At 39.4% G+C, this 16,557-nt stretch overlaps 1 protein-coding gene across 13 annotated transcripts in view; it reads right to left on the bottom strand.

The window, feature by feature from the left end:
- LOC143281293 (E3 ubiquitin-protein ligase HECTD1-like) overlaps positions 1–15,744 on the bottom strand; it is a 54,786-nt gene extending 39,042 nt beyond the window's left edge. For 4 of the 13 annotated variants that reach the window (XM_076586433.1, XM_076586442.1, XM_076586435.1 and 1 more), the window contains exons 1-15: positions 15,253–15,744; positions 12,450–12,684; positions 11,735–11,962; positions 11,182–11,507; positions 10,655–10,866; positions 9,785–9,861; positions 9,167–9,265; positions 8,632–8,755; positions 8,002–8,203; positions 7,533–7,674; positions 6,760–6,930; positions 6,086–6,323; positions 3,566–3,747; positions 2,854–3,018; positions 312–449 (exon numbers count right to left, since the gene is read on the bottom strand). In XM_076586433.1, the coding sequence (XP_076442548.1) occupies positions 312–449; positions 2,854–3,018; positions 3,566–3,747; positions 6,086–6,323; positions 6,760–6,930; positions 7,533–7,674; positions 8,002–8,203; positions 8,632–8,755; positions 9,167–9,265; positions 9,785–9,861; positions 10,655–10,866; positions 11,182–11,507; positions 11,735–11,962; positions 12,450–12,684; positions 15,253–15,392 (2,679 nt within the window). In that variant the 5' untranslated portion in view covers positions 15,393–15,744. The remainder of the gene's footprint in view (positions 1–311; positions 450–2,853; positions 3,019–3,565; positions 3,748–6,085; positions 6,324–6,759; positions 6,931–7,532; positions 7,675–8,001; positions 8,204–8,631; positions 8,756–9,166; positions 9,266–9,784; positions 9,862–10,654; positions 10,867–11,181; positions 11,508–11,734; positions 11,963–12,449; positions 12,685–15,252) is intronic. The other 9 variants (XM_076586441.1, XM_076586446.1, XM_076586440.1 and 6 more) reach the window with 7 other exon arrangements.
- Between the last annotated feature and the right edge of the window lie 813 nt (positions 15,745–16,557).

The following is a 16,557-nucleotide window of genomic DNA, read 5'->3' as shown; positions in this document are numbered from 1 at the left end:
GTGTGTGTGTGTGTCTGTGCATCTGCATATAGGGATGCATAAAATATTTATAAAGATCCAGTAAATCTGTGTTTTGAGAGTCATGGATTATCCAGAAGACACAAATGCAAAGGCCAAAAAAAAAGAAAGCCTAAAATAAAATAAAAAAGCTTACACCACCAAAATCTACCCCACAGAAATAATGCATACTTCATGGAGTCAAAAGCCCACCAACCCCACGACAAAAGAACCAGACTTGCTATGCCAACACCTTGCAACACTAAAAAAAAACCATGATATTTTACTTATATTCCCTTCTTTTTTTCACTCACCCTGAGGTGTCCGATCTGCATGGCCAAGGCCGAGTCCAGCTGCTTGACAATGGTCTTCAGTTTGGCCACCACACCGCGGGGTGTGGCCTCCGCCTCACGGAAGTACTCCTCATACAGCTGTCGTGCAAGGCTCTTCACCTGTCAAAACAATTCATTTGTTTAATCTGTCCAGATCTTTTATCTGTCTAAACAATTTATTTCTTTATCTGTTCAGATCCTTTCCCTGTCAAAACAATCTTCTTCTTCATCTGTCCAGATGCTTTACCTGTCTAAACAATGTATTTCTTTATCTGTCCAGATCCTTTCCCTGTCAAAACAATCTATTTCTTCATCTGTCCAGATACTTTACCTGTTAATTGACAAATTAAATACAAAGTTGCATGTCTGCTATTCTGCTTTCCACTCCGCAGGACCTAGCTATCTTTCTTAATGATTCATGCAAGTTGTAACTTTTTCTTTCATGTAAAGCACCCTGAGCTCCAAGAGAGAAAGGGCACAATATACATGTATATATATTACTGTTACAGTAATTTCTTCCTTTCATCCACCTGTAATGTTTGAATAACAAAGAATTGTGGCACTGGTATAAATAGAACAGAAACAAAGCTGTTACAAATCCTTCACTGATGAACATACTTATCATATGGCATGGTGGGGTGCAAAGAGAGGTATAATCTAAACACCTGAAGAGATAGGAAATCTGAGAACAGGAGATACAAAAAACACAACAGATGTGATTACCGTAAAGTTCAGTCTATTGGGCGCACTGGTATATAAGCCGCACCCACTAAATTTTGGAAAAAATTGAACTTTATACATACATAAGCCGCACTAGCTTATAAGCCACACTTATTTCCGGTACCAGAACACATACTGATACTACAGAAAAGCTGTCAATACTGAACATTATGAAGCAGGAACAACACAAAGAAAAGCAAGCGAAAATACTGCTAGTGCCACAAAAAAATAATAAATAAACACAACGAAAATAAGATCCATAATTTAGGGACAGTCACATTTATTCAATGTCATCCTGCTCACTGAATCCTCTGAAATCTTCGTCTTCAGTGTCCGAGTCAAAGAGAACTAGCACAGCTTCCTCCGCCAACTTGTCGCTGACTTCAACCTTGCTTTCACTTCATGAACATGAAGGTGGAGGTCGCTGCTGGTTCGTTGCTTGCACTGTCATCTGCTAGGTCGATCGCCTTCAAATTGAAGACTGCATCATAGGCATAACGTCGCGTTTTCAGCATGATGAGTGTGTACGCTTGAGCAGAGTAGAACTGAATGCTGATCAGGCGGCTTTAATGTGTGCGGATTTGATTTATAAAACGTGAACAGTTAGCATGCTATCCTGAAGCTCATCCAAAAATTCATGGACAGAAAAGGAAATTTTCTACCTAAAATTACGTTTAAATAACATACTTACTGTGACCCAACTAGTGCAGACTCCGGGAGGGGTCTGACATTCCTGTCCTGTGCAAACCACTATCCGCCAATGCGGAGCAAACGAAAGTACTACGGCCGATAACCTCCCGGAAGTAGGTAACCTCCCCTCTGTCCTGCTGGCTAGCGTCCTCTTTTTCCGGCAGCCATCATGACTCCTGTTCCTGTGCTCTTCATACGGCTAAGTTTTTTTTCGTATTTTCTGTCTGTCTGTCGATTCTCTGGTGTTCTTGTTTTTTGTCAAATTATGTCTCCAACCAGGTCACATAATTATGTAGCTCGATTGGGTGATCGCGCTAAAATTAAGGCGCGATCGCAATCGATTCACTGAAACTCTGGGCCCTCTACTCCTGGCCCTCTCAACAACGCCAACCCGCCGCCTCCTCCACTTCCTCCGGTCGACTCCAGACCTCCATCACCTCCTACAGAAATCATGATTTTGGTGAGTTGAAGGGCAGCTAAGAACAGACGAGAACGTGACACTCCCAAGATCGTTAAAATCCTCAAATAAGCCGCATCATTGTATAAGCCGCAGAGGTTGAAACTGGAGTAAAAAGTCGTGGCTTATAGACTGAACTTTACGGTACATATAACAGAAGAACAGAGAATACATGAAGGAGGGAGGTGAAAGAGACAGACAAAAGAAAAGGGAGACAGAAGATCACAGAAATCGTACACTCACATTGCAGATCGAAAAATGAATTTTCCCTCAATAACTTTAAAAGCTTTTAAAAATATTTTGCTAATTTCCTTTTCTGTTTTTTTTTTAATTAAAAAAAAATTTTTTTAGTGCTCTATTCAAAGTGAAGTATTTCAGTACTTATTTACACTCAATTATCACAATAAACATACCCCCCTCCACACAGACAAAAAAATTATCATATAAAGAAAGTGGTGGAATAGATTATTACACACACACACACACACACACGCAAACACATGCGCACACACACATACACCAGCTGGGCACACTAAAAAAAACAACAACAAGAGATGTTGAGAAAGACAGATAAGCCATGTGTAACAAGGACAGGAAATACCAAGGACTGCCACAAGAAATGCAAGACCAGGACAAGCAGTAGCACTGATTATTTACCTTCATTCGGGCGGCATCTGTCTTGGACTTCAGCTTGCGACTTCTCTTGCCTCCCCATCCAACAGCAAACTCTGGGCCAAGCGATGTTTCTGCCGTGAATGAGTGCTTGGTTCCACGGTTCGACTCAAACACAAAGCCTTGGAGGTCCTCCCTGAGCAGGGTTGCCTGTATAAGACAAAGTACGCATCGGATGAAACTAGATGTCTCTTTTTGGGGGGACTAAATGAATAATCCTAGAAATTGCTTTACAAATCCTACATACAATACTTGCATGTGTGCGTGCACGTGTGTGTGTGTGTGTGCACGCATGTGCAAGAGTGAAAGCAAACATGTAAGCCTTTGCTTTTATACATTATCCTTCTCTTCTCCCCCTCCCCCCTTCCCCCCCTAGGTGCAAACTACAATGACACAGATCATCATGACAACAGATAACAAAATAATTACTAAATTGTCTCCAAGTCCGCAAAATTAGATAAATAAAAGGCACCTTTACCTCACTACGACACTAAAAAATTAACTGGGCATGACCCAGGTTTTTCATACATTTAGAACTGAGTAAAGACTGCTTTAAAAATGTAAGGTACAGTACTTTACATTTTAAAAATTCATCCATCATATATCAAAACGACTTTAAAGGACAGATTTAGGTTCATCATCACCACCAACATTACCAGTTTAACACTACAAAACACATAAACAGACACACACGCACATTCACCTGCTGTCCATCAGAGTTGTGAATCTGCAGCTCTCCGACCCGTTTAGACGTCAAAGTCCAGTTGCCAACAACCAACTGTATGGACGAGGGGTTGGTCAGGATGGGCTGGCTTGGTGTGCCTGCCTTGATCTGGCTTCTAGCCCTCTGCAGCTTCTCCACAAACTCTCCACGGTTTTCTGTACAAACAGCAAACGGAAAAATCTCCACCCACTATTCCCTTCTTGTTACAAGCACCATACTTCGTAAAACCAAAATCAGCAGCAGGACTCCACAGTCTTTTTGTGTTTAAAAAAAAAAAAAAAAAAAAAAAAAGAAAGAAAGAAAAAGAGAAAAAAGCAATTACAACAATAAAAAACCTCCACCCATATTCCACTCTTGCCACACCACAGAAACATCTCAACACGAGGAAAAGCCATCACTGAATCACTTGTGATTCCTAGAATATACCAAATTACTACAGGAGCAGAAAAGAAAAAGAAATAATGTTAAGTGTAAAAGTTTCAGTCACTATGGGACAGCAAAAGGGCAAGAATATTTTTCTATGTCTCTACGTTAAGCAGCAGCAAAAATTTCAGAATGCATACTTTATGAAAACTGAATACTAATTTCTTTACTGTTAGCAATCATGTTTCTCCACCATAACCGAAAATTTGTTTATAACTGCTGAGTTGTTACAGTGCTGAATGAAAGCACAGTGTCTGACTGCAACCATCAATGGAACAAGAATTCAAGAACTTCATTGGAGTAATCATGTAACGAAAGCTTACAAAGTAAGAAATAATGTTTCACTGATTGTTGCAACTGTACTGCTGAGATTAACACAACAGCAACTACAATGTTTCTTGTAAAACTACTGTCTAGGTTCTTTTGATTAATTAAGTCTTGCACTTTGATATCTAAAAATTAAGTACTGGGTAGGAGATTGCTCACAAATACACTTTTCGTTCAACAGCTGATTTTGTAGTTTGACGAGAACTTCAGACAAGAAAGGACATAAGAAATGGATAAAACAGAGAAGAATTTCTTCACAAGACCACTTGGTCTTAACACAACTGTTATCTGTTTCAATTAAACTACTGTTCCTGGAAAAAGATCATTTCATAAATATGTTTAACAATGTTGAAAACAATAGGCAATGATTTATGGCTGGTTCTCACAAAAATCAGTTTTCAAGTATCAAATTCTATGCTGAAGATTCACTGATTTATCACTGCCCCGCCTGACTTGGTTCCTTTATCACCTGTGGCTGCTGAGAAAATGCAAATACTGAAGTCAAACAAACACTCACATAAATACACAGGCAGATACACAGTTACATCAAAAGAGAGTTAAAACAGACTCACTTGTTACAAATCAAGGCCAGCATGCACTCTCCAAATATAGCTTAATGGCAGTTAGGTTGACAGGTCTGATATCTGCCTGCCACACTGCCGAGACTGGTTAGTCTACCACTTGTGGTTACCAAGAAAATGCCAATGTTCAAGTTTGCATGCACCCACACCAACAGACGGATATAGAGTCGCCTGAGACGGTTAATTACGTAGACTCACTTGTGGAATACCTGGGCCGGCATGTGTTCTCAAAGATTTGCCCTGGGAACAGTAAATGGCAACTGTTCCATTCTTGCAACATCAAAACGACAACAAAACTACCCAGGAAAACGATGATAAACTAAAAAGATTCAGACTTGCAATCCCAAACTAAACATGTCAACAGTATTTCCATTACCTGAGAATAGCAAAACTGGCTCAAAGTCTCCATGACTTTCTTGGCAAAAAAGTACTGGCAAGTCAAAGTATTGGTAAGTCAACCTGTATCAGCATCAATATTGGTGGGTAGAACACTGAGGGTGATCACTGAACTCAAAAGTGAAATCTAAACCCATTCCAACAGTAAATCAACTCTGCAAAAAAAGAAAAGAAAAAAAAGAAAGCATAAAAAAAATGATAAAGCCTCAGAAAGAAAACCTGCTCTGTCCTCACCACTTGGCAGATGAAATAAACATTCGTGTAAAGCGAAAGCATACTGGACTAAACATGCATGCAAGTGGAGAGCTGTTTGATATTTTGTTCTTTTTGGCTCAGTGAAAAAATCCTGCACTGGTCACACAAATGGAATGTGCAGTTACTGCTTCATTTTCTCCATTAGGAACCACAGGGCACTCTTAGGGCATTCCTTTACTTTTTAAGACATCTTAAGGTTTCCCAGCGAGAAAACAACGGCATTTTCCATTTCTAAATGTGCCCTACTTTGCATGATTCACAAAAACCTGAACAAAACAAACCTGAGATCACTGTCAAAACTATTAGTAACACCTTCACCCTTTTATCCAACCCCTCTCCCTCTATCTTTTACCAAGAAAATCCAAATTTTCGTGGAAATTCATATTCAGATGTGTGAATCATTACTTTGTCTTGCATGTCCAATCCACAACAAAAAAACCAAGAAACCCAAAAAAACCAAACCCAACAGTGCATGCTTAATCATCTAAGAAGCGAAGTAATATCAACATACGATTACCGGAGCTGTCCGAACCCCCTTCAGGACTGCCACTGGAGTACATGGTGGACAATTTGCCATCCAAGATGAAACGGAACCAGCCGTTGCTACCATTGGACAGTTCCAGAGCGGCTGAGTCACTCCACATGTACAGGCAGTCACGTCCCTTTACCAGACACCAGTCTCGCCAGTGGTATGGTTTGCCCTGGATGATTTCTGTGGCGTCTTCTATCCTCGTTTCTTCCTCCTCCTGCTGAATAGAGAATGAAAATGTCACTGAAACACCAGAGATCAGTACACAGATATCCTTAACTCAAAGCTGTTATCCTAGAGTCTTTCCTGGAAGCTGTGAACACAGGTCGTACCCCCCCCCCCCTTTTTTTTTTAATAACCATAAAATAGACACAAAATGTGTGACCTTGTCATTATTACTATTATTCAAGATTATAGTACTTAGTAGTTATGACATGTGTAATAATAACTTTAATATTGTCTCCTTTTTTCTTCTTTTTTTTTTTTAAGAGACAAAAATCAAAAATCTATCTCAAACTGCATTGTTCTGTACATTCCAAAAGAAGAAGAAAATACACAATCTACTTGTGTCATGTGTATTTCATTCCCATCTCAAAAGCTTTTTTTAATCTCACTCACATGTACGCAGCCACCACCCAACGATTAAAATCTCTAACCTTGTCCTCCTTTGCCTTGGCGCCTTCCTCCTCCACCCCTACAGGGCCAGTCAGGTTGGACACGCGGGCAAAGAGCCCCAGGCGAGCAAAGTGCTCCAGGAACACATGGCGAGCCTTCTCCATCAGATCCTGCATGATGTTCAGCACCAATAGATGGCCGTCATCATCCTCCTGAAAAAATGTACAGCCAATCACATCTTTAGAAAAAAACAAGAGTAAATACAAGGGAGGTAATATACTACAAGGGGCTATTGGCTGCAGGTACTTTTAATTTCACGCTCCGGCAGAGCAGTATTTTGAACAGGACAGGTATCAGACCCCTGCCTGAGTCTGTACCAGTGGGTCCCGGTTTAGTATGTGTACTTTCATGTTATTAGATGTGAGTGTCACTTATGTGGAAGCTTATAAGCAATGCGGATGAGTTAGTGAGAAAATATGAAAAGCAGCAAAGAGAAATTAATGCTGTGACATGCTAATTTCTTCATATCAGACCGTGGTCTGATCCCTGGTATTTTTTATACTGTAATATTCATGCAAAACATAACACACATACCCACATGGACGGAAATATACAGACACAAAAAAGTAACTCAAATGCCCACCCACTCTCCAAAACACGAACAGAAAAACAGATAAAAGGCTTTGTGCCATTTGGAAGATTCAAAATGAAAATACGACAGACTTCAACCATCTTTTTCAACATTATTTTCAAGCCATTTCCAAATATTCTGAAGTCACAAAATGTAATATGTCATCCTGCAACCATGGCTAACCTCTGCATCCAGCACAATGCTCAGCACTTCAGTCAGTGAGGAAGGAAAGTTGGCTGAAGAGAATTCTGGTCCACACATGTCCATCAGCTGGCTGGCTTCGATGTAGTGCACCATCTTGCGAACCAGTGACAGACTGGCTTTCCTGCACACACATATACAAAAGCTCAGTGCATCAAGTCTGAATAATTGTAAAAGTAAAATAAATGAAAAAAACATTGGTAAATGTGTGTTAAGCATTACACTAAATCAACCAGTGCAAATGTGCACATGAAAACAGACAAAAGTTCAAAACCAGTTTAATATGGGTTAAATATGACACTATTTAAACTCTGAATTCAGAGCACCACATCATAGCCCTTCTTGGTACAAAAACTCACACCATTTTGTCCTCTTAGCATGTTCTTAAAATACACACAAAAAAGTTTGTCAATGGTTGTAACCTACTCAAACACGCCAGGAATTCTCCTACCTGACAGAGGCCAGCATGGAGGCATGAAATACATCTGTAAACACTGGCAGAAGGTGCTGGACATAGAAAGGTGCCATCTCAGGGTCCCCTCGAGGCTCAGAGACCTCTGTTCTTTCTGCTTCGTTGCTCTCTTCTTTCTTCTCCTTTTCTGCCTCTGTGTTCTGAGACTCTGCACCGCGATTTACTGGTACCATATACTCTCCTGAAACCATTGAAAAAAATAAACAGATCTCATTTAAGTACATTGCTGAAGAAAAACAACTAATATTAATTTTTCAAAATGAATTCAAAATGACTGAAGGGAAAATAAAAGCAGTCAAAAAAGCTTGAAAATTAACGAGCATGCAAGTACACACACACACACACACACACACACACACGTGCATGCACGCACGTGCACTCTCACATATACACACACTGTTCACACACAGCCAAATGACACTTCTGTCATCTTTCTCTGAAATCTTTTCATTTTCAACAAACACACATATATCAAAGGCAAACAAAAGAAAAATGTACTTGCATTTTCATCACAATGATAGCACTTAGAAATTTCTTTATAATCTTATTATCTAATTCTCAAACATAACTCCACTGACAGAATTTGAAAAAAACTATTTCCCCCAATACCTGGTGACTGCAAAATGGTGATGACTTCTCTGTGACCCTCATCGCCACGTTCACGAGCCTTGTCCAGTGGAGTTTTGCCGTCTTCATCTCGAAGGTCTGGATTAGCTCCAAACGCCAGTAGTGTCTGTGAAGACAAAAGCACAACACAAAACATGCTTAGCATACTAACCTATACCAGTGTAAGCTTGCAAATCAATAGTGTGCTGACAGACTTACAATGCAAATGCTGTACACACCTCATGATATGGGGGGGTCAGTCGGGTGTGAGGAGGGACTAAAGGGCGGAGCATGTAAAAACATTGTAATTTAGAGGAAATTTTCTATCTATAATTACGTTTAAGTAACATACTTACTGTGACCCACTAGTGCAGACTTCAGCAGGGGTCTGACATTCCTGTCCTGTGCAAACTACTATCCGCCAATGCGGAGAAAACGAAAGTAGCTATTTAGCCAAGTATTTTTTAATTTTTGCCAAAATATAGCTGCATGACTATATGTAGTATGATTAGACCCAATACAAAGCCTGGAAACATACCTTGACAATCTGTGGGCGACCAAAACATGCAGCATAATGCAGTGAGGATGAACGCAACCCTCGATTCACATCTGCACCTCGTTCACAAAGAAATTCAACCTGTGGTAGAAAAAAATATATGTATGAAGCTTCATGTGCATTGTACAAATTTCTAAGGTTTCTGTTTTTGTACATAAGAAAAGGGTTAAGTTTTATCTATCATAAAATAGGAAAAACATGCTTGAAATTTACTCCCCAAAAATTTTGGTATGCTTACACCCATAGGCTGCAGCTTTTTAGAGAAAACAAATTACAACAACTCTTACATCTTTAAGAACCATGCCACCATCTTCACAAACATGAATGGTACATGTTTAAGTCAATCGCATAATGCTTCGAAGGAATATTACAACAGACTTTGGTGTCACACTCTGAGACAGAAAATGGACATAATGAGCACAATGTCAACCTATTCAATACTTCTGATTCTTCTTCTGTTCAGACTGTACAACTTCTCTTTCTTTGTTTTATTGTAATTTTAAACTTCATCATCAAGTCTATCAGGAACACTTTACTTGGCTGTTAGGAAAAATACATGTGCCAGATATTTTACAAAAGGCTCTATTATTTCATACACACCATTTCCTGAGTCCCAAAGGCAGATGCCCAGTTCAGAAGTGTCTGTCCAACGTCATCCATGAAATTGACCTCAAAACCTGTTACATGAAGGAATTTTACATACATTAGGAAAAAAACAATTACTGATATACACACAACATCACTGACACAAGTGTTAATAATTCTACAACTAGTGTTAAGCTGGGTTTTTTTCATAAAGCCTGAAAACACATTTTGAACAGTCGAATCCTGTACAATGACTTGGAGTGAAAATGCTGTGAAAGATGCACCACACAAATGGGCACAAAGAGAAATCTGCAAACCAACCAACCTGCAAATTTCCTATCACTTTCGAAACTTATCAAATGCTCATAGGTTGTATAGGAAATAATTAAATGACATTTGATTTATTTAAAAAAAAAAAAACTGTTTAGTAAAGGGGAAAAACAGGTGTGTTACTCTTTTTTGTCAAGTACCAACAAAGAAATTTTTATTTACATGAAAACCTAAATGTATAGCAGCAACTTTATCATTCCAATGAGGAGAATTAAACATTCATGTCTGAAAAAAAAAGTCAATGCAGAACTATCTAACATTTACTCTTTCACCACGAAGTTCCTGTGTGAAAAACACTGCAGCACCAAAAATGATGCTCTCAATCACAGCTTCCAGTTGATGTCAAATCAACACAATGGACATGTTCACTTCAAACTCAGTCAGGGGGCAAAAATAACCCACTGTTCTATTGGCTGCATCTGTCAAGCTTTGTTAAATGTGAAAAACAGTCCTTTACACATGACACCTTGATGCCAACGATCACTGCCTATGGCAGTGCACTATTTGACTAAAGTCACCTACGGCAGCAAAAGAGTTAAAGAAAATAAATATTACCATTATCAACTGCATCTATCAGGGCATCAGTGTCCTTGCTACGAATGCAGTCAATCAACTGTCTGTGGGATCGATCTCCAGTGCTGTCGGTTCGACGCAGGCCAGGCAGACGACTTGTGATGGCAGTGCTACCTGTCTTTGGAAGAGCTTTGCGGCCTTCAAACAGCAGCACCAGTAGAAGGTCCACAAGCCTCATGGTGTCCAGGCAACATCTGTAACACACAAAGGTGAGCTTATAGTCTACTGTCATTTTCACAGATGCAGATTCCATGTCAGGATATGTATAATATATATACCCAAGAACTCTGTCAGGTGTTGAATGTCTTCTTTAACTAAGAAATGGATTCAAATGCATGCAAGCATGCATGCGGGTTTTATGTTGTGCATTCAAAAAGCTATCATATCTTCTTTAGTCAAGAGTAACTATGTGGATTTTGTGAGTACAAACAGTATCTCCTCATGTCAATGAATTACTGCAAATACTAAAAAGTAATCAAACAAATGAAAGAACAAATTTCAATAACTACCTCTCATCCCCTTTCAAGCCGCTCTCAACAGCCTCGGGGAGTTTGGAGCGCAACAGATCATGTGTGACTGCAGGGGATCCACGGCAGAGAGTGGACAGCAAGGAGATAACAGTGGAAATACTGGGGTTGGCTTTGCACTCTGTGGTCAAGGTGGGTTTGGATGGAGTGCCAGACAACGAGGTGTTGGCACCCCCGTCCCCTATCTTGTGGAGACGACACAGCAGTTCCTGGATCAGACCATGTTTGGCCAAGGGGGCTGGGTCCACTGAGCGTCGTGTGAAACGATCTGCCAAAGAGGCAAAACAACGCAGTGCTCCATCTGCAACCTGGAAAGTAAACATAAAAATTAATGGCAAATTTGAGAGACACCATCAATATCAATCAATAGAAATGTTGATTGTTCCCATTAATTCATTCCTTTTCTTTTTTTTAAAATTTCAAATGCATGCAATCTAAAGTCTGACAAAAAAATGGTATGGAACAATCTCTCTATTGATACACAGTCTTACATGCACACAGAATCCTTTAATTTTAAAATACACCTGAAACTTACAAACTGGTCATCATGTTGCAGCAGTGTCGACAAGGACTCCACACAATTCTCCAAAGATGGATCTTGGGGCTCCATTTTGCCGCACAGTCTGGACACTACTGTCATGGCGGAATGCAGAGTGTCTCTGTGAACCTGCCATCCATGCTCCCTGATGAATGTCAAAACGCAGTTCAGACCTCCAGCTTCAAAGACTGCTCCTGATTCCCTTGTGCAGATTAGCTCCAATACCTGGGCAGGAAAAAAAGTGCTTTGTCAAGCAACAGTCTTACTAACATAGCTTTAAACAGAAGAATAAAAATGTTTAAACAAGTTCATAGAAATTCACAACCTGGAATTCAATTTTCAATATTTCAAGTTTAACAACTTTACGACAAAACTAAATTGGTTCAAGTTTTGATCCCAAGAAAATACAGCATGGCAAAATCAAGCATATACTGGAGTTTGTACTTTGTAATCAACTACTCCTCTAAGAAAAGATTTTTATTTCAAGTTGAATTGACAAAAAGAAAATATTAATCAATCACAGAAAGTACATATACTCAAACCATCCTGTTAATGTTCACAGCTCAGTTCATACATATTACAGTAATAAAAGCAAAAATTCCAGAAAGAAAAAGTAATATCCCATGTCTACAGGTCTTCAAGATCGAAGATGAAAACACTGTGCATGTGCATTTCTCTGTCATACAAGCAATAGGTTGTTAAAGAGACATACTTTTATACACTGTTCAGCCAAATCCTTGCTGGGGTGAGAAGACATCTCTGCAACCACCAGTCGATTGCAAAGGGCTTTGACAGCCCCTTCCACAGCCACGATTCTGCGTGTGCATTCTGCAGAAACATCCAGGTAGTATGTGATGGCACGGGCAGTCACCTCCAGCACGTTGTCAGGAGCACACTCATCCAGGAATATCCGGCACAGTGCAGGAAGAAAGGTTCGTGGAGGGCAACTGGTTGAAAAAAAAATATATCTTATATAAGATTTTATAACATATCGCTATCACAGTATCAGCCTCTAGTCAACCCCCACTCCGCTTCTCTCTCTGGGTCTCGACTCACTCACCTCATTTTTCTCTTTCTCAACCATTCTTTTCATTTAATTATTTTGCTAACTGGAATTTACAGTAAGTACTAGTCTACTACATATCTCACTGGTCCATTGGGGAAACAATGCATAAAATTTTCCTCCTTCTTCTCCACCACTGGCAGTGTGAGCTGCTTAATGCTGATGATGTGAAAGACTGCAACCCAGCAAAAGGTCAAAACTGTCAACATAATCAATGAGTCTGATCAAGAACAGAATGCTTGGATAAGTAAGAATGCATGTGCATGGCTTTATAGTGCATCTTTGGAACAGGCAAGCATACATGTGAGAATGTGTGTGGCATGCCCCTAATCAATCTAACAGTCCTCTTAACATTTCAGATATCAATACTTTTTTTATAGTTTATTTTATGAATCCATTTTTGTTGGTCAATCATGTTTCATTCTCTCAAAAACTTTAGGCAGCTAACAGTTTAATGATATATAAAATGTGTACATAATCTAAAGAAAAAACCATTAAGCAACTTTTCCACTCTAAACAAAGCTGCTAATGCTATGTACTACTTATCTCAATATCATATCAATCATCTTGAAGCTGAACTATAAGCTCATTACTGTATGGTAAAATCATGAAATATTAATTTTGATACCCCATGACCAATCACAAAGAGAAAGTCTAAATTACACATGTACACTCCACATACTTGTACGATAGTGATACTTCTGATAATACATTGCAAAAGTACTTCAAATTTTTTTTTTTACTTCCATTATGTAAGTTCAACAAAGGAATCATTCATGTCAAACTCAGCGTTTTTTATTCACAGATGAATCAGAGTCAAGACTCCTTTCAATTGTTTAATATTCATTTTGCTTCCCCCCCCCCCCCCCCACTCCCCCCAAAAAACAACAAACAACAACAAACAAACTCTATTACCAGTAACCAAACATTCTGCCGAGTCAGAATGGCAATAACCACCCCAGGGTTGTGATTCCTTCAAGATCAGTTATACTCCTCCCCCAAGATCAGTTATAATCCTATCTATACCCTTGAATTCAAAACCACATTTTTTTTATTTTACATGACAGCACTCTCAGATAACTTGCAAAGACTCAATAAAACCACCAAAAACTTAACAGAAGACAAATCATCAGATCATTAGCTGTCATTTATATTTTTCAACAAAACGTTTGTTTTTTGTTCCCTTTGCCACACTAAAATATGATACACCCATTCTGGTTGGCAAGTGTGTGTGTGTATGTGTGTATATGTATGTGTGTGTGTGTGTGTGTGTGCGTGAGCGCAAGGTGAAGAAGCCTCTTTTTGTTCTTTACAATACTCTCAATTTTTTGTGTCTGATATCATATAAGCTCTGAATATCTGACCAGCACACTTGGTCTGTGTGTTGGTCAGTCATTTGTCCTTTTCTTTTGTTTAAGTTAACTTAAGCAAGAAAGCATAGGCGGATAGTAGTTTGCACACGACAGGATTCGGACTCCCTGTCGGAGTCTGCACTAGCGGGTCATGGTGAAGTATGTGTTGTGAAAGCTATTTTTAAAAACAGACATGGTGTAGTATACAAGGATCAATCCACACACTCTGATGCCTTCTTCAAGCTGAAGCTGAATACTGATCATTTGCTTGACAAAAAATTGTGTCCTCCCAAGTCATATGCATTTTATCATGTCACAACCAAAAGCAAGCTAGTAGCTACCTTTTCTACCAATTCAAGGTGCATATTTCCGGTATTTCTATGGTAATCATCATCATCTGTTGACTTACATCCTTAAAAGTGAAAGTCAAAACATAATAAGTTAAAAAAAAAAAAAAAAAGTCCTACCAAACTGAAAACATGCAACTGACACCTGAGGCCGATCTGTTTAACACTTTTGAGTGAGATAACAAATCTTGCCCTATGTGGAAATCATTTGTCCTTTTGGTATTACATAATATCAGCAAGTCTAATAATACACTTTCAATTCTAAGTTCACTGTAACTGTTTGTTCTTTTCCACTCCAGTTCATTACAAACTGGTCGCTGTCCACATTGGACACATTAAATTTCTGAAAATGAGAAAGTGCCATGATCATGATGAATCATGGTTTGCTGTGGCTAAAAATAACTCAAAACTCTTCCTTTTGACTTGGCATGGCATGGAACTTTTATGGGCAAAACAACTTCCATACAGCTTGGTAAAACTACACACATACCTTTCAGACAATCATTTATGATATATCAGTGCAGAAGCTTTAAAATATTTTCCCTTCAGTATCCACCCAACACCTTTGTTTCACTCTCGAGTCTAATGATCTGGGTGGATGCGCGGGGGGGAGTGGGGCACTAACCATGTCACGGTTTTGTACACAACACACTATCTGAATATAAAATACGAATGTCAGCTGTATACAAATACAATCATACACCTCACTGGCTCTAAACATAAATATCATAACAAAATGGTTTATTTTGTTACCTCTCAAAACACCTGTCGACATTGTCAGACATCAGAAGTAACATACAAAGCTGCTCGAGGGCTATCTGCTGCATGTCTCGTTCGTCTCCATGGCCCATCTGCAGCCATTCTAGTAACGTTTCAGGGTCTACGTCTGCCATGTCAAATGTTTTACCTGTAAGACTAAATAAAAAGTATTCCTAAGGGAAACTTCTGTTATAAAACACAGTCCATCTTTGTCTTTGTGCGTCTCATCAGAACAGTGTTCCGATCCTGTCAAAACATTCGAACATCGAAACCTCCGTTTGATTGTGGTTTCTCGTAGTCTCCGCCTCAATATTTTGTCATTCACTTGTCCACACTTTGTAAATAAAGACTTAAAATACCACGTAAACGAAATGGTCCTTCAAATTACAAAGTCATTTCACCACAAATACGCAGTATGATAAACAAAAGATCAAGATGAAGGCTGCTTGCCAAGAAAACATCAGCAACTAAGAGAATGCTAGCCTCGTTTCCAGACCCATGGTCAAGGCCGTAGACAGGCACGATCGAGACACTCACTGTCGCCCTTATATACACAGCAGATCTTAACCAATGAAAAAATACAGGTTTTGTCATGTGACGTGAAAAGGAGACACATCTACTGTACTGATGTACGCATATGACCCCATGTACTGTTGAGCCGACCCCATGAGAATGAAGTCATAGCACTTCAATTATTCAATTATATATGCAAATAGCTTTTTCATTGGAGTGTGAGTTTGCTCCCAATCCCTTCACTACTGTCGTTTTAACAGACGTATCCCAGTCACTCAGCTGGATCAGTGTCAAGCAAGTTATGTGTTCCGGATCACTTACCCGTGAACACGATGCAGTTATTTGTTTAACCTACTCATCCTCCCATCCCAACTGCCGCCCTTGAACTGAAGTGCGCAGTCACATCACTATCATCTCGTCTTCATAAGGCAGCCAGGGATGTGTGTGACTCGACTCGACTCGAGTCGAGTTGATTTATTGTCATAAAATCCTTAAGGATTAACAGACACAACAAAAGAACAATATGTGTGTACAGAATAGAATAGAATACTTTTTATTGTCATAAAACCCTAAAGTTTATAAGGCACAATTAAACATAAACATGAGCAAATTAAGAAGAGAAAATGTGTGTGTGTAGTAGTAGTAGTAGTAGTAGTCTTCAGTTTAACGTCTTCCACTTTGAGTGATATTAGACGGGAGGGGGTGGGGGTGGAGGGCGGGGCGTGGTGGTGCCGGGCACGTGTGTGTGTGTGTGTGTGTGTGTGTGTGTGTGTGTGTGTGTGTGCA

This window comes from Babylonia areolata, chromosome 4 (assembly GCF_041734735.1).
Source record: "Babylonia areolata isolate BAREFJ2019XMU chromosome 4, ASM4173473v1, whole genome shotgun sequence".
NCBI lineage: Eukaryota > Metazoa > Mollusca > Gastropoda > Neogastropoda > Buccinidae > Babylonia > Babylonia areolata.
Note: the sequence above shows the minus strand (reverse complement) of the source record. Positions and strands in the feature narration are given on the sequence as shown.